Genomic DNA, 18,080 nt, shown 5'->3' with positions numbered 1-18,080 from the left:
TCTCTATCTCCTCCCCTTCTAGGCACTCTACTCCACTTTTCAACCCCTCAGCGACGTCACGTTGCAGGAGGCGAGCTCCTGGCTCCTTTGTGCCGATGAAGGGCCGCGATCTAACCCCCTGGTGAAAACGCACTGACACACTGACCCGATATTAACGCGTCCCAATCAACCTCGCTCGACTTCCACCTAAACGTTTCCTGGTTTTGAAGGGGGTCAACGCGCTCTCGTATCACAAATTAATTGTGGATTTCGTCGTCAACCCCTTGACACCATGGGGGTGTTAACGAACGTCTTAAATGCGTTCCAGTCCGGCTGACTGCCGCTAGCCTCCGGATTCTAGATTATTTAGAATATTCTTAATAGAGCTAGAAATAACCCAATTCTCCTTTGGTAGTACACTTTCACTGAATTAGCCTCTCAAACGCAACTCTCTTGCACAACCAAGATAATGTATTCCATCAGCAATCCATCGAAAATATAGCTTCCAGTTAGAATTGATACCGTTTCGTACTTCCCCACAGATTATTCCATGACTTGTATGAATTCTATGAATTTTCATTTCGCAAATCGGTGACCGCGGGAGTTGTCCGTGACTAATTATGAAGAGTTCACAGCTAATCAGTGTCGCGTGTCAATGTTGCGAATTTGCCGCGCGTAGAAGTACCGCATTCACAATAATTGGATTTTACGCTGCGACTTTTCTGTGAATTTCGTTCCCGCAATTCTATTTTAGGAATTAGCTACTCGAGCGCTGAAGATTAAACAAATTCATGGAATATTTTCTAATTATCATGAGGATAGTAATTACATGGGAAATAGTTAACGTACTAATTCAGTACACTTTGCACCAGTTTAGGTCAAGAAAAATGGAAACCACTCGAGACAGCGTCAATACTTAATAAAACGGATGATCGTAGACATTTACAAACATAAATGTGTATGACGACGACCCGGGAAAGGGGATTATACAAATGCTCAGAAAACTTGTGTAATAGATACGCGTCGAGGACAACAAAATGCGACGTATGTATATAAGCTGCTCTACTGACTCTTTCCTGTCAGTTTAGAGTCTCTGTGTGCACAGTCAAGATGATGAAATTGTGGATCGTATGCTTGGTCGCCATTGCGGCGCTTTTCTCCTGTAAGTTCTCCAAAATAAGCAACATTCTTCTTGCTAATTTCGAAAGGGTTGTCTCTTTCATTTTTCTCATTCAATCAACTTTCTTCATTTCTCTGTATACATATTTTCTATAATAAGCAAAAGTCGGGACGATAATTTTGGAAATTTCGGTACTTTTTCAGCAACTTCCGGCCAGCTGTTAATGTGCAACAGGCGTAACGAGGAATATGCCTGTGGATCTGCCTGTCAAGCCACATGTGACACCTTGAACGAGCCGTGTCCCATCGTAAACATCGTGAGTATAGATTCAATGATTCAGAACTTTATAAAAATGTTGCAACTTGGAAAATAACAATTTCTTCTTGAAATTTCCCCTTTCAGAGGTGCAACGACGGTTGTTACTGCAAACCAGGTTATGTAAGAAACTGCTGGAATGAGTGCATTCCCGAAAAGTCGTGTCCAGGCAAAAGTTGCATGCGAAATTTGCGTTACCGGAAGTACCCAGGGATTTCCCGCTTCTGATCCGACCACGATGATACTCCGACGGATTTTACGAGACCTCTGCTCTTCCGCATCATAAAAATATAGATAACTCCGTGACTGACATTTGTGCTGTGATTCTTTTTGTACGATGGCTTGCCTAGTGCGCAATCGATGAAAGTCGTCGGCTAACTATGTACTAGACGACGGCGATACGAATTGGTTACGTCGATAAAATTGTTAATTATTTATTTTGATGTTACATCGGAGATCGTACTGGTGTGTACCGAGAGGGCGCAGTTCAGGGGGTCAGTTTCGTAACTTCTCGTTGGTTAACCGATCACGACTGTATTCGAATGTAATGAAATAAACTTAAGCGTTTCGCTAATCCTACATAAATTGTCTCCATTTATTTGACAGCTCTAATTTCGAAATTGTCATAACTAGACTGCGGATTTTATGCATTTATAGTAATAATGAATGAGTGAAAAACAAAATTGTAAATACATTAGATGAATTATAGATTGATGTTACATTATTTTCGACTTGTTAAGATTAGTGAAAGATGAAATACATTGTTATCTAGTTTCCATTTCTTACAATCTACTTAGACAAATTTTATTTTACATAAGAATCCCCAGTCCAGCCATAACTCCAGAAACAGTGAATAATGTACTCGATCGATACGAGGGACATACGGGGGTCAAAATATGAAATTAAGGATTTAAGTAAAGTTTCTTGGAATGAAACATTTCTGGATAGCATGAGAGGGTTGAGCCTAATTGCCAGTGGCCGGTGTCCGGCTGCTGACGAGCCAGACTCCGTTCGAGCAAGTCAAACAGTTTGACCGGTCCGTAGCTGAAGAGGTGCTCCAATATTTGGATCCGTAATGCAATCCACGGAGAGGTCGAAAGTGCTGAGGCCGGTTTCCTGTCCCCGCCATGGTCGTTCAGCCTCTCGGAGTCTGGCGAGATTACGCTGGACTCTCCCTCTCTCTTTCTCAAGAAAAAAGAAAAGTTTTTCTGATAAGGTCGCCGTCACCGATAAAGGTTTATCGCTTCGTGACTGTTCTTGTCCGCTCGAGTCTCCGTCCGGACGCTTCGTGGAGAGTTATCTGTGTCCATCGCTTGCGTTTTGCTCTCTTGGATCCCGATGGACGAGTGTTTGTACACTTTTCGTCACGAGTGGATCCGTCTGAGTGGGTATCCTTTCGATTCACCGTGCAGCAGGACCAAATTTATCGAGATAATGGTGTTTGCTCCAGAAAGGTGTTGATAGAAATTATTTTTGTAGCTTCGGCAAAAGGCGGCTGCATGTCGCACAGATTATTGACCTCTTTAGACTGGTTAGATATTGCGAGACAGTTTCAAATTCTAGAATTACGTAGATACTTGAAAAGATTAGACCATTCACAGTGAAGCAGAGCATACGCTCAGTCAAACCTAGTCAATATACATACAAGAAAATCGATTGTCCCCCACGAATGATGCTATTCCTGTTGGAGTTGATATTCGAGTTGCTAAGCAGCATGAAAGATCATCATTCACCGTCAAGCGAGTCGTTCACCCGGCTCGCCTAATTAATTAGTCGAGGATCAAGATACCGAAAGCAATGAACCGATTTCGGTTCGATTAGGTGATCGAAGGGAATCGTAGAATGGCGTCTCTCGAACGAGGAGGCCAATTAGGAATTCAAGTCGCGTGCGTATTCGCGATTGCACGCGCGGCGTGTCGCAACACACGCGGCCGCTCGCGGAGCAATCCGCGGCGCGTATCTGACGCACACAAGCGCGTGGAATGGCACGCATTCGCGAACAGATCGAACGCAGGCACACCGACATGGCAGCAGTTCTCGACTCAAATTTCGCATGCCGTTCGACACGTGCACCGCGCCCCTCGCGAACAGAGAGGAGCTGGATGGCACCAGGGGAGTGGAAAAGAGAGCCACCTATGCCCGAGGGGTTGCTCGAGCTTCCTACCAGGCATTTGTTTAATTGGGAACCGACATGGCCGCCGGAGCCACCCCTGCACGAGCTCTGCCGCCCCATCTGCACGACCGCATCGCTCTGGAAATGCGCGGCCGCACGTGCGCCAGCTTTTCCACCCCCTGACCTTGATCTTCTTCCCCTTTTTCCCCGTTCCCCCTTTCCCCTCTCCCCACGCTTCCCCTTTTCGCTTTTTCCCACCACCGAAGCGCACGCGACATTCCGCCGACCAGCGACGCTGATGCTCGCGATTGACGCGCCGCGATTTAGGGGATGATGGATCCAAGCGACGCGATGATGGCTTCATCATGCAAGGCAATCTGACATCATTTACCCACGGTTTTATCCTCCAGTCTTCTATTTTCTCTAGTAGCTGATGGATTGGTCTACATGATTTTTTTTCCGCTTCTTTTGTTACCTCGTTCAGCAAATTTTTTTGTTGTGTTAAGAGTGTATTTCCATTTGGAGCTATCAATTTTAGATAGTGTTGTGCGATAAAAAATGGTTATCAATTTTGGCGACCTCGGTGATCGTTTTAAAGAAGCTTCGTGCATGTATGAATGTATTTGCATAATTATAGATGTTGTAAGACTTTGTGGTCCAGTCCTAAGCTGCAGTAATTGTTATTTCAAACTTTGAAGCCACTTAACTCGAAACTGTATATTTAGCCACGTGTACGTCGTAACTCTTGAACAAACGAATGTTTTTTACTATACTATTGATACGATCCAAAAGACACGTTCTTGTTCCGTGTTTTACGACTATTTGAACTACAAAGTTGCAGTCGCATGAAATTGCATAAATTGCACAAATAGCTTGCGATCATGATTCAATGAATATGTATTGGCTAAAGTCTCAATTCCAGGGAGCCCGTGATTTTTTTTGCCACATTTTTTCATGATTTAATGCTCGGTAATCCCAACGCTAAAAATATACATTGCAGATAATTGCTCTTCATTGGCGTAGTTTCCTTGCCTCGAAACTATGCGATCAAACGCGTGTGAGTCATTCGATCCGTTCGCCAGCGCTTCCTGTATCCATTATCCGTGCGCAAGCGTTAGTCGAGGATTTACTTCGTTGTTGTGGCGTGCAACGTTACGTAAACGTTATCATGTTTATTTAATTTCTGGCTGGGTAAACGTGTAACGATGATGCGTCGTGAGTCATGCATTGGCGGAAACTGTTAATGCATTTGTGAGTATTTGTGAGCGCATACCGTGAGAAAAAGTAAGGGCCACGTGATATTCAACCTTCTTTCAACTACTCACTATTTCCAACGTGGTATCGAAGGAAACCAGACTTGTGTACAATATTCTTCAAGAATTCAACCTTGAATTAATAATTTAGTCACTCGGTTAAATATTATATGTATATGTATCTCCGTATCTCAGCGTGCATTGGATACATTTGTTTATAGTTGTCCGTTAAGGAATAGAATTGCATAAAAACCCTTCAATTGCGGGTCCGATTTCTAAAATACAGTACAGCTATCCCCGGCAGCTAAATACTTCCTAAACCTCCGGTAGTTAAAGTATTACAAAGTTAGATTGAAAACAAACAAGCTAAAAACAACGACGACCCAAAATTTCAGCCCTTCTGGATCTCCTAAGCGTTTCCACTGGAAACCACAAGGTGAAGGTAGATTCATAATGTAGATTCAGGAAGACCGTCGAAGAAATTTGGGAGTCAGGCCTCGGTAGCACAGAGAGGGGTAGAATCATCCCCTTTCTCGTTGTCGTGCAAGCTGTTATCGGTAGCGAGTGAGTCTTCGTGGGTGCGACCGCGGAATTTTCGCCTGGCAACATGGCCGCCGGAACGACCCCTACCGAACGCAAACTTTCCCTCTCGCTGGGGATGCGAGGGGGTCGGTGGGGCATTCGGGGCGCGTTTTACGCACTGCGTATATCATTATCGCGAGTTCATTTCTGCTCGGTTACCCCATCGACGCGGACTAAACGCCGGATCAAAGTGGAACGAGCGTAACTGTAATTCGGTCTTTGCGGGATTTCTAGGGGGGGTAGGGCCAGCTTTGTTCGCGAGACTATAAAATATACGGGCCGTTTCCGGGGGAACATATGGCGGGACAAGGCGTAGAACTATTTCATTTACCGCTACTGTTTGTCGAGCCGAACGTTCTCTCTCTCGAGAAGGTGAAAGACTCTCTCGAAAGCAACGGGTCTGTGCGTTTTTGTCCTCGCGAGTCAAACTCGAGGGGTGTGTTGCTCGGAGCCTCGGTGTTGGGGTACAATTTTGGGGATGTATTTGTGCATTTAGCGGCTATGAATGCTTTCGAGGCTATAGGTGTCTCGTTACCAGGATCTGTCAATATTTTCGTCGTCGCAACTGTTCGGGGAACATAAATCTACGTCGATTTATTACTTGTGTTCGAATCCACCCCATCGATTTTAATGATCTATGTGTATCTTCCGAAAGTCTATCTTTTCATGATTGGATCAACAATAAACCTACCAAGCACAAAAATCGATTTGGACGTGTCGAATAATCGAGATTCTACCGCATCAAATGTAGATCCTCGTTTCAATTATAACTAGAACGAATCCAAACCATCGATCAAATTGCCTGTATCAGCACAAGATTTCTTGGCAGACGAAACAATGAAATCGAGAATGATTCAGAGGTGATTCCTCCGCGATTCCACGACGCCAGGCAACGGGGGGGGAATTACTTTGAACCCCCCCAACGAATTTTTTACCATCCATGATGTATCTGAGCTCTCGCGATCCATGGCGAAGCACTCAGCCGCGCGCGTTCCGAGAATTTCTTTTCGCCGATCTCCATAGAGGGTAGCGGGGTTCCGCAGTTAAATCTCCGCGAGTGGATACTTCTCGGCTACAACGGATGTCATTTTTCTCACGGGGAAGCCCGCCGCCCGCTATCGATATCATCCTCAGGCTTCTGCCAGTGGCCCGCAAACAAACGTCGGCCGATTCTCGCGTGGCCGAGGTCCACTTTACAGAGGGTGAATTCTCTTAACGTTCCCTTTTCCATCGCCTTTGAATCCTCTTTACCGTCCGAAGACGGGGAGAAACGTCTTCCGGTCGATCGGTTTCCCGTGATGCCGCTTTCATCCTTTCTCACCTACTTTCTACTCCATCGTCTCCTCTTCATTCCAGGAAGCGTTGCTCGTTTGCTTTCATGGAGAACATCAATTGTTGCTCGATTTTAGTTAAGCGACAGCTTTGGTGAAATGTTTTAATGGATTTCAGACACTTTTTAATGAAATGGTGAGAGCATCAATTGTTACTCGATTTTATTTAAACGACAGCTTTGATGAAATGTTTTAATGGATTTCAGACACTTTTTAATGAAACGATGAGAGCACCAATTGTTGCTCGATTTTATTTAAGCGACAGCTTTGGTGAAATGTTTTAATGGATTTCAGACACTTTTTAATGAAACGATGAGAGCACCAATTGTTACTCGATTTTATTTAAGCAACAGCTTTGGTGAAATGTTTTATTGGATTTCAGACACTTTTTAATGAAATGATGAGAGCATCAATTGTTACTCGATTTTATTTAAGCAATAGCTTTGGTGAAATGTTTTAATGGATTTCAGACACTTTTTAATGAAACGATGAGAGCACCAATTGTTACTCGATTTTATTTAAGCAACAGCTTTGGTGAAATGTTTTATTGGATTTCAGACACTTTTTAATGAAATGATGAGAGCATCAATTGTTACTCGATTTTATTTAAGCAATAGCTTTGGTGAAATGTTTTAATGGATTTCAGACACTTTTTAATGAAACGATGAGAGCACCAATTGTTGCTCGATTTTATTTAAGCGACAGCTTTGGTGAAATGTTTGAATGGATTTCAGGCACTTTTTAATGAAATGATTGTGGATTTTATACAGTTCTTGACCAAGTAATCATGGATTTTATATAGACTTTAAACAAATTCTTGTAGACTGTGTGCAGCTGTTACACAAATGGTTCTATATTTTATGCAGTTTCTCATCGAAGAAACTTTCAACCAATTAAAGAGCTAAATTGGTCGATTTGTTGCCAACCGACCGAAACATTTTCGAAAGCTGAACATCAACGCAGCGTGATTCAAAAGGCATCACAGGATCGATTAATCAAACGTCTCGATAAGAAATGCCATGCAACAAAGACAGCAGTAACTACTACTTAAAATTTGCGAGGAGAACAAAGCGTAAAACTGCAACCAGTGGAACAATCGATCCAGGTTAATGAAACTTCCAGGACCCGCCCACTTCACGGTAGGACACGAGTCCCTGCGAAGGATATCGACAAAACGCGTTCGCGCGATCAGGATACAATGTAGCTACCTGCTGAGCGGTGCGTCCGCACGGAACGGATGCGAAAGGTGCAGCACGGGTTGCAGTTGCAGCTGACCGGTTGAGTCACCGTTTGTCGGGTAGTGCGGATCGCGATAGCATGGTGTCCATGACGGTACGATGGTGTCTATCTTGGTAACAGGTACGTGACTGCGAAACGATGAGACAGCGGGGAATCGATCGTCCTCCTTACGGTGGTCGGCACCTTGCTAATGGCGAGAATGGAAATCGAGGGGAATCCTGGGCATTTTTTAAAGGCAATTAGAACACTGCTTTCAATTGGATGTTTATTTTTAACACAATTCAAACAAATCCTTCTGCACGCGTGTTCTACAACATTTATACTTACAGAAAATACAATAAAAAACGAATCGATGTTTGGAAAATGAGAAACCAGAATACCCCTAATAGAAATCATTGTCGTTCCTTCCACCCTACTTTCGGCCAGCCTCCACGACTAGCAACGTATTTATCTTGCTCACTGCCGTTATTTCGTTCGTCCCGGTCGACAGCCTCGGCGATTCTGCCCGACAAGCATCCGGCCGCACTACCCAATCATTTTTCCGACCGATTTGCCGATCATTCGTACGGGCGAGCGCCCTGGCTGAGAATACGGGGGTGAAAAAGCGGGCCACTTGCAGGGAGCCACGTGAAAATTTTCTACCCCCGAAACCGGGTAGCACGACGAAATTCCAGTTGGAAGTTTTACAAATCGGCCGACGAGCTGTTCCATTAACGCCGCGACTGCGACTGATGATTCCCTGCGAACTCCTTCTTTTGGAACGCGAGGGGAAACCTTTCAGCGCTGGAAAATTACACAATTTCGAACACGTTACATACACGCTCGAACAATCGTGTTCCAACGATAGTGTAATTCCCGATCATTTTCTAACGTGATACCCTGTCATTATCCAATAGCACATTTTCCACTTCAACAACGACTATAGTGAAAAAATCTTTTCTCGACAGTCCATTTATCAGTCGATCTCGTTCCATTCTAGCGGCATCGATCGTCGACCTTGAGCCTCAAGGACCTGATCCTGGAATCCTCGCGAGACCCGGTCGCCGAGTCACGCGTGCTAACTACGAAAGGGAGTCGGACGAAGAGGAATGGCAACGAAATCCTGGCATTGTCTCCCGGCGCTCGGCTCCCCAATGCTGCGCGGATAATCTCGGGCTGGCCGTGCGTTCCTGACTCCCCTGCGGGAGCACCGATAACGCTGCCAAAACAGAGAACGGCCTCGGCACGAAGGGTTGCACCCGGTTCGCTAGGCGCCGCGCCGCACCGGTTTACAATGGCTCGCTCGACGGAATTTCGAGTCGTCCCTCTGTGCAAACCTGGTCGCATGAATCCGCGCGTTCCGGTTCGCCGCGGTGCCAGCGAGACTGGGGATTGAACAGGCTTCTTCCTATCCGACCAACACACGCGCATAGTCGTCGTTTCACCTGGATTACGCGGCATCATCAATTGCCGATTTTCTGTTTCGCTTTCAGCCGGCTTTGAACGGACTCTTTGTTCCCTCTCTGCAGGGGACGGCAATGTAAGTATGTGGACAGCGATATTGGATATTGCGAGGTAGTGATGACTCTTTTCGGTGCAGCACTGAGTTTTAGACATCTAAAACTTTGAGTTGTTTGCACCCATTTTTAGAAAATTGAAGACAATAAGAAGACACTGTCTAGAAAATTGCTATTCTACTAGGAAGTGGAAAAACCATCGACTAATTCAGTCCAAATGATCCCCAAGTTCGGCTCAATCTGATGATTAACAAAATCGAGGAAAGAACACGGGCCACGGACCCCAACGAGCCCATTTAATCCGCCGTCGTTTCGACGAACTTCTTCAGGGTTGCGAATCTCTCCAGAGATCCCAGGGGTAGCGGCCGCAAATTTTCTTGAGTAGCCGAACCCGAACTCTGGACAGCCGTTAGCCAGCTACATTTTCGCAGAGCAGTCCGTGGATATGATAATTCCGGACGAAATGTAAATACGAGCCGACGCATGAATATTCAATCGACAGCAATGAGCGCGCACGTGTTTGTTTATGCGTCCGGTAGGCCTCTGTTAAATTACTTAAAACCAGTCGACTGCGTATCGATTCAGCTGCGCGTCCTACTCGTCGTAAAGACACCGCAAAATTACTGTAAACAAAAATATATAAAAAAAACTTTTTAAAAACCACGCTTATACTGAAATGCACTAAAAAGGAGGAAATCATTTTTTTGGACATTAGTGACTATAAATAACAGCGTGGAGCGCTAAACTACAGGGTGTCCCAAAATTCCTTCAACAGCCGGAAATGGGAGGTTCCTAAGATCATTTGAAGCAACATTTTCCGTTGCAAAAATGTTATCCGCGGCTTTGTTTAGGAGTTATTAACGAAAAACACGGACCAATCAGAGCGCGATCTAGACGCGAGTTGGCACAGTCAACCAATAGACAGTTGACGCGCCTTTTTTTAAAAATTTGTTTTTTCATATTGCATTGTTATACAGTTCTGAGCTATGTTTAAAGTTTCAAGTCTCTAGCTCATCGGGAAGTGGTTTAAAATTCGATTACAAGATTTGACGCATAGAACAACGACAACTCGGCAAGCTAATATAAGCGTGGTAATATACTTGTTCGTAGACCGCAAGGTTAATAGCAGATATGAGCGAAGATGCGTTTTATCGCCGAGTGTGTTCATGTAATACATCATTCTCTGAGGAATATTTGAAAATTGATTATAGAAGATAGATTATTCGATGTTTTTCCTTCTCATGCATTATTGTTCGCTTTCTGGGAATCGACAGATAGCTAGAGAAAATATCAAACAGTTTAAATCATCAAAAGATTATTGTAACATCATATAACGTTCACCGTACAAAAGCAAACTGATAATCCATCGACGACATCGAATAGTTAAGTTCATCGTTGACAAGAAAATCGCAAGTACTTACAAACTGTTTTGATTTTGAAGGTTCTTGACGAGTGCGGGCATGGCAGCCATTGTGTTCCAGTCAAGCTGCTATTCAACGTGTATGAAAGGAATTGAGGTGGTTCTATAGTGTCAGGAGTGTACCAAATAAACTGTGACTCTAGGATCAGGAGACCCAGCTCCTCAACAATGCACTTAAGGGGTTGAAAAGAGTTAGAGTACCAGAGAAATCGGCACTAATTCGATCAATAAATTTGTTGGACATGTTTAGATTTTACTAATCTGTGTTCTCTGATGTGCAAGAGGAGAATAACCAACAATAACAACTTTTATCTACAAAAGACAGCTCTGCGAGGTTCGGGGAAGCAATGCAACGGGGCCAGACTAGTTGTCTAGTCACCGGATGATTTCTCCATGAACCTGTGCGAGCAATTAGAACCCGAGTTTCCCCGGACGCCTCTAAAATTCGATAATACTCGCGCCACGTCCGCCAATGTGATTAATGTCTGCTCGGGAATGAATCACGCGTCGACTTAATCGCATTAACGATAAACGCCTCGGGCCTCGCGCGCCACTGCCGGAACGTAAATATTAGCCTACAATATTTTCTCTCCAAATGTCTGTGTGCCGAGGCTGGCCTGGACCTCGTGTTTACGCCGGTATTTCCAGATTCCACCTCGGACTCCAGACCAGTTGGAGAGTACGCCGCGTCGCGCGTGATAAGAACGCGACTCGCATTAGCAAGTGGTTCGGAGCCTGGCGTTGCGTCAGTCGCTATTTCTACACCGAAATCGTCTACGATCAAACAGTCGTATTTTTTTTCCTGCTTTGTGCCATCGCCGACTTCTGGCTAGACGGAAAAATTCGCTTTATCTGTTTAATCTCTGTAGCGAGACCTGTGAGCAATAGAGGCACGTCTTCGATAAGCTGCGGCGACGATTGATCGATTTTTACATTGTCGCAGTGATATTTTACAGACACAGATCATATTTGTCTTGAGTGGGTTTCGTAGTTATCGTTTTGCCACGATCCTTGTGAGTATTTGTTTATGGATTTCTGAATGTCTATTCTTCATCATCATCGTTGATAACAAAAAATTGAAACAAGCCTCCGGAAGTGGAGGAATAGATGAAGAGACGTATCGAAATAAATCTAGTTAATAATGGGCAGCGATTGACAGGCCCAATGCAGAAAGAAAACTACAATAAGCATTGTGTTAGTTTGTTTGGACTTCCGTGAAAGCTCGAGTACCCACTGACGTTTTCGGAGTGGTAAAGATGTTGATCAAACATCTTCGGGGTCGTAAGTAAGCGTAGCATCAATATTTTTGGAGTTCGGTCTCAACGGAACCGATAACACGGCGACGATAATGATCGCGACCGGTCTAATTATAACAATAGACAGTTGCGATCCCGGGAACCAGTGATTCCCTGGTGTCCACGTCGAAGGGAGGACGCGGAATCGGACTGGTCGATGTTTGGCCAAGCTCGAACCTATCGAATAACTTGCCCCGTCCCAGGAGTATTTGCGTGGGCGGAGGGAGGGCAAGGTATCCGAGCCTGTGGATCCACGTAGTACAAATTTAGTAGCCACCCTTGTGTATACACTCTTCGTCGTGTTTCCTTTGTAATCTCCTGAGAGCGGAGCCGATGCACGTACGCTCGATATTCCTTGCCCGGATCGAGACCACGTCCCGTCTCTCCCCAGTTCTCTCTCGTCAGTTTGCCTCGGATTCGTTGGTTCACTCCGCAATGTCGACGATTACTATGGGGGAGGTAGAATCCACGGGGTCGGGGGAGCCTTTGAACTCCACGTGTATACCTGCTATCCAGTTCCACTTTCATGTGGAGGATCCCGCGATGCGAAGTAGTTCTATGAACGTCTGAAGCGATGTGAAAGGTTGCGCTGAAAGGGAGAGGTTAAAAGGAATGGAGCACCGCGTTCTAGGTTCTCTCATTTGACCCATCGATGAGAATACCGGAATGTTGCTATCCACTGAGGTACATCCGATGAGAGCTGATACAGAATGGTCATCTATTCTGTGAAGGACGTTTGAATGTTAAGGGGGATTCTTTTGGATGCATCTCTGTATCTATAAAATAATCAACTTCTATAGCTGCCTTTGGGAGCATTTGGGGATAGACGGGTGTCCCTACGGATTCCTGGGAATTCGTGGAGGCCGCTCGATGGGGTCGCTCGTGGTCTCCGAGGTCCCTGACAGAGTCCTTGAAGATCCCTGCGATTGCTGGACACCTATAAATCCCTGGGAACCTATACAGATCCTGGAGAGTCGAAGGTATGGTAATCTCTAGCCAATACTCTATAAAGAAATCGGTGGAAGTGGTCTCTCGAGTTTGATGATGGAGGACAACTTCTAGTATTTAAGATCCACCGAAGAGCCATTAGTATTCCAAGAAACAACAGAGGACGTCAAAGCGAAGAAGGAGAAGAGGATTCCGCAAATTGAAAGGGGAAGATCCTCACAAAGGACGAAAGTCCTGGAGGATTCATCAAACGAGAGAAATCAGTGTCGGTTGTCGCGCCATTAGCGTCGACTCGGGACAGCGTAGGACAGCAAAAATTGGGCCACGTGATCAGAATTCAGGGGGACGGTTCCCCGCGACACAGACGGACGGCCACGGGGCGCTAACTAACGCTATAATCAAGTAAGCAGTTTAGTCGAGCGATCCGGTTACGTCGACTTAGCCTCCCGTATCGGCGAGGCGTCACTGATTGGTTTACAGATCTGCTGAGCCGAACTCAGACGCTCAAAGGCCTCTCTAGTTAGCCGAGTCGGCCCTTGCCGAACCTTCTGTCGTCCCTCATCCTCCTCCTTTCGCGGGTGTTTCATTAAGTTTCCTCCGAATCCTTGCTTCGAGGCTTAGCACCTTTGATTTCGCGAAGTGGCAAGACGCTCGGCCCGCCCGCCGGATCACAGTGTATAAATAAATTAACGCTTAATTGGGAGAAAAATGAATCGCCAGGAACGCTCGTTGACGAACAGTTGGCGAAACGAGACGCCGAAGAAACGAAACGGACGACGGGATCCTTTCTCGAGCTCCATTATTCGAATGTCGCGATTCTGCTGTCTTCACCGAGCCAATTAAGCGCGCCGGATAATTCTGTTACCCCGTTTAACTGACAACTTACCCAACCGGATGAAGAAGGCAACGAAAAACTGTTTGGACTTCCTCGGTTCTTACTGCAGTACAACTTCTTCTTATCCCGTCTCGCTTCAGCCGCTTTAACTATGTTTTCAATCGATCATAACAATAATTAATTTTTCAAATTTAATTTTACTGTTGGCATAAATCGACGCGTTTCTTTGGGGAATGGGGTGATATCAGATGGGAGCCGTTAGAAAATCATTAAAAATCAAGGGAAGAGTTAACGACAGTGCGGCGACTTTCCAAGAGCCTAGGGCGGGATTCATTTTTCATCGGCGTCAACGCGGCCCGGTCCGGCCTCGGTTCTCCGTCGGGTTAATCATTTTTAAAGCAGCGACCGCAGGTGTCCCGTGCTTGCTGCTGGCTCTCCTCGTGATCTTATATTAAAGGAAACAGGGGTCGCGTTCGCGGGGCGTGCGACTTTCCGGAGGCGGTAGAATGAAATTTTCCGCGAGGGAGAAAGCCGAGACCCCGAGGCAGCGGCGACGAAATAATGAAAGGCAGCGGCACGATTCGCTTTGCATACGAGTGACATTTTTCACGTCCGTCAAGAATCTGACACGCCCCTCTTTCAAATTAGAATCGTTTCGCCGCGCGGACGATTACCAACCCCCGAAATTCGAACGTGACGCACCGCGAGTCATTTCTTTCCGGTTACCTTTCTCCGGAAACGGACGCGCGTTCCCCGGGTCAGTTTGACAAATCGACAGCATCTTCCACGAGCTGTGGTTACCGCGCTCGGTCTCTCTGCAGTTTCCCCGCGAGGATGTATCGCGAGGTCTCCGTAACACAGGTACGCCCGTACGTGTCCGAGGAACGGCACGTGTTCGCCATAACTCTCCCTCGCGGCCCCTATGAATTCTCTCGCTAATGTTGTGCCAACAGCGAGCGCTTTTTCTTCCGCAGACGAATAAATTCGCACACCCTACGTGCCGCGTCAGGCCTGGCTATCGCGGACGTCCGTTCGAGCGCGTTTTAATATCGCGAACGCGACGTCCTTGTGACCCGTGCCCAAGATCCGCTGATTTCGTGCGTTTCCCTAGGTTTGTTTCATTCATTTTGCACCGGACTCGCTGAGTTATTCCTCCGAGATGCTCCAAACCATCGGAACAATCCCATACTGCAGGCAAAAAATGTTCGAACTGATTTTTAGTTATAACTGCATAAAATGCGCAGTCTAGTTGAATACTGTTCTCACACCATATTCTTTTGACAACGTTCCGGCAAGGTTTTCATCTCTCGTTCACGTGAAATATTGTACCGAATGGATTTCAATGGGCCCGCGTTTCAAGCTTGTTCTCACCCAATTGAATCCTCTGTCACGAACCGGTTCGAGGGCCCATCGATCTCGAATCGATCGAGCTCCGCCGACACAGTGAAACAGATCGCGTATCGGCGACACGTCGTTTTGACAACCGATTCGTCACGCTAACGAGCCTCCGTTAACGACCGCGTCGCCAACAGATGCAGAACCGCGGACACGTGTGCACGATCCGTGATTCCGAAAGGTGACGCTCGAAATCCGTTCGGCAAGGGAATTTCGGTGAATTCATTCGGCGCTGTACTCTCTCAGGGGAACAGAGAGAGAGAGAGAGAGAGAGAGAGAGAGAGAGAGAGAAAGGAGAGAGGAGAGGCGGAGCCCATTCTTCGCCGTTCAAATTAGCATTCCGAAGGGGAAGATTACTCGTCGCGAAGAATTCTTTGTCAAAGAGCCACTCCTGCTTCTCGGAAGCCTCTCGGCTCTGTCGGTTTCATTATGTTCTATCGATCGCTCGTTACCAGAGACAACTCTCGAAATATTCTGCCTCATGGCCCCGCTTCCACGAAATATATTCCGCGAGCAAAAATTTCGCCAGTATAGAAATTGTTCGTTATTTTTGCTATTACACAGCAAAATTTCAAGTGATTGGTACAAGAAAATAAATTAGTACATAAATAAACGATAAAAACATTTCAGGAGCTCCAAAACGTTCAACAACAACGCACGCACTTCCTGGATGACTGTAACATCGATCTTGGAAGCAGCACCATCAGTCCATTTGTTTAATCGATACAAACATCAGTCGCCCCTTAAAATCACTGATTCATCCTATCTGCTTTATATATTCTTTCCAGTGTAATTTCCATACGCATCACTATAATTCCCGAATTTCGCCGACTATCAGTCCTTCGTGGTTCTCTCGTACTATCTATTCGCGGCTCGAATTTTGCCCGCGAAAGGCCACAGTTCCAAACTTTCCTCGTTTCCTGTTCATCCTCTGTTCACAGGTCCGTGGTTCCTCTAGGAAAACTCTGCGGATTCGCGGGCATGTCTGACTGGTCGATTAGTCAGCGTAGCTAACGGAAGGCGTATCAAGGTTCTCGAGCACGATAGTTGACGCAAGGAGCACCGGGTATTCGATCCTGTTCTTGCCCTCCGTTGTCCGGCGAGGCTTAATGAAAACCGTGATTGAAGCCGGTGCACGAGGGGCCAATCGATCGGCACGAATCACGAGGAGGGTGTTTGCTAGCCAATCACCGTCCTCCGTCCGAGCAGTTTTTTTCACTCTTCCTCTTTCTCTCTCTTGCTCGTTCGTTCTCTCTCTCTCTCTTCCTCTTCCTCTCTCTCTCTTTCTCTGTCTCTGCCCCTTTGATTCGATGGGATTCATGAGTTGACTTTGCCCGGAGTGCACCGTCCGGGCCATCCGGATTTTCTTTGTGTCCGGGCTAATGAAACTCTTATAACGGAGGCGGGCCGGGAAACCCCGGATTCGATGCCTCGTGCACGAGACCAATCCGTCGCTATTTTAGGACGCACCAGAAATTCGCATTATTACGGAAAGTTGCATTTGTCCACAGTTTTTTGCACTGTTTTAGGAAACACATTAAACTAGTAACAGAGAATAAGCTACAACACGGAAAAGGAGAGTTCCAAACTTTCCAGAATATCGTTTTCGGGAACACAAGGCAACGTTCCGGCTCCGTGGCTGATCTCGGGGGTTAAATAAATAGCGACCCGGGAAACAGAGAGGTTTTTAGAACTACTTACGGGTCCGATGTAGAATTTATAAAGCAGCCACCCCACGTCGGAAACATCGGTTGCATTAGTTAACAGGTTGATCAACAGGAGTTTATCTTCGCCTTGTGTTCGAGGGGCGAGGGATCGGGGATCCTCCTCCTTGGCGAAGGCAAACATTTTTCCTCGGTTCTTCGAGAGCTAATAACCTCTGCATATTTGATGGGATTCCATTCTGTAGCGAGAGATCGTTCCCCGAGCGATATCCGCTGCGCGCTTCGACGTCCCCGTCGGAAGGGAAATCTAATTTCTTTCGCTAACACGATACAATTTTGTTCCCGCGCCGCAATCTGAAAGCTTTTATGTCCCCGAGGCGACCCCCGGATTTCTATATCCACGCGTTTTTCACCTCCTCGGAGGCGAGGTTACCACGATTTTTTAAAATGTTAATACATACTTTTGATTTCATACTATTCTGGCTGGTGTCGAGACGAATTCAACAATCTACTGGTACTGTAACCTTAAACCTTGAAACAACGTTAAAACAATTTCAGCCCCAAAAAACGGATTTCCAGCCCACTGGGCGGTGGTGTAGAGGTTCTCGCGAGTATCGATCCCCGTTGGCGAGGGTTTTATTTCGAGGAATGACAGATAATTCCCTCCCCGTGCCGCCTCAAAGCTCCAAGAAGTCGCCCAGGAATCGACAGGAAACGGGGAGCACTCCTCCGGAGACCTCGCGTCGGTTTTCTTCCGTCTTACGGTTTATTAACTCTTGGTCGATTAGCCGACCTACAGATATCTGCTTCGTTCGATGGGCCCTCCGGGATTTACGCTCGAATTATTGTCTTCTTCTTCTTCTTCTTCCGCCGGAACCGACCAGCCACGTGTATCGCCCCCCTCGCTTTTTTTAAACGACCGACTTTGCCAGATCGATCGCTAATAACAGGCGAACCGGTCGTTTGACTCATTCTATTCGGTCGTTGTGGTGGACGGGAATAATTTCGGGCACGAGACTCGATGGAAACGTGGGTAGCAGTTTCGTGATTGGGCTACGGGTCTTTGGACGGAATCGAAACTTCCTGGAGCGGTCG

The 18,080-nt window shown here is 46.2% G+C and overlaps 1 protein-coding gene and 1 long non-coding RNA gene across 2 annotated transcripts; both read left to right on the top strand.

The window, feature by feature from the left end:
* The first annotated feature begins 980 nt into the window (after positions 1-980).
* Positions 981-1,999, top strand: LOC143216165 (venom metalloprotease inhibitor-like). Its single transcript, XM_076439003.1, has 3 exons — positions 981-1,141; positions 1,303-1,415; positions 1,502-1,999. Exons 1-3 carry the CDS (start codon positions 1,090-1,092, stop codon positions 1,640-1,642), a joined length of 306 nt encoding a protein of 101 aa, XP_076295118.1. The 5' UTR covers positions 981-1,089; the 3' UTR covers positions 1,643-1,999.
* Positions 2,000-7,871: 5,872 nt separating this feature from the next.
* Positions 7,872-10,568, top strand: LOC143216296 (uncharacterized). Its single transcript, XR_013010541.1, has 2 exons — positions 7,872-8,052; positions 8,912-10,568. It is a non-coding gene; the product is annotated as an uncharacterized LOC143216296 (long non-coding RNA).
* Positions 10,569-18,080: the final 7,512 nt, after the last annotated feature.

Source organism: Lasioglossum baleicum, chromosome 15, assembly GCF_051020765.1.
Source record: "Lasioglossum baleicum chromosome 15, iyLasBale1, whole genome shotgun sequence".
NCBI classification, from domain to species: Eukaryota; Metazoa; Arthropoda; class Insecta; order Hymenoptera; family Halictidae; genus Lasioglossum; species Lasioglossum baleicum.
This window is presented reverse-complemented; position numbering and strand designations above follow the sequence as displayed.

Coding starts and splice junctions, on each gene's coding strand:
- LOC143216165 (XM_076439003.1), top strand. CDS start 1,090: ATGATGAAATTGTGGATCGTATGCTTGGTCGCCATTGCGGCGCTTTTC. Junction 1,142..1,302: donor CATTGCGGCGCTTTTCTCCT/GTAAGTTCTCCA, acceptor GTACTTTTTCAG/CAACTTCCGGCCAGCTGTTA. Junction 1,416..1,501: donor CGTGTCCCATCGTAAACATC/GTGAGTATAGAT, acceptor TTCCCCTTTCAG/AGGTGCAACGACGGTTGTTA.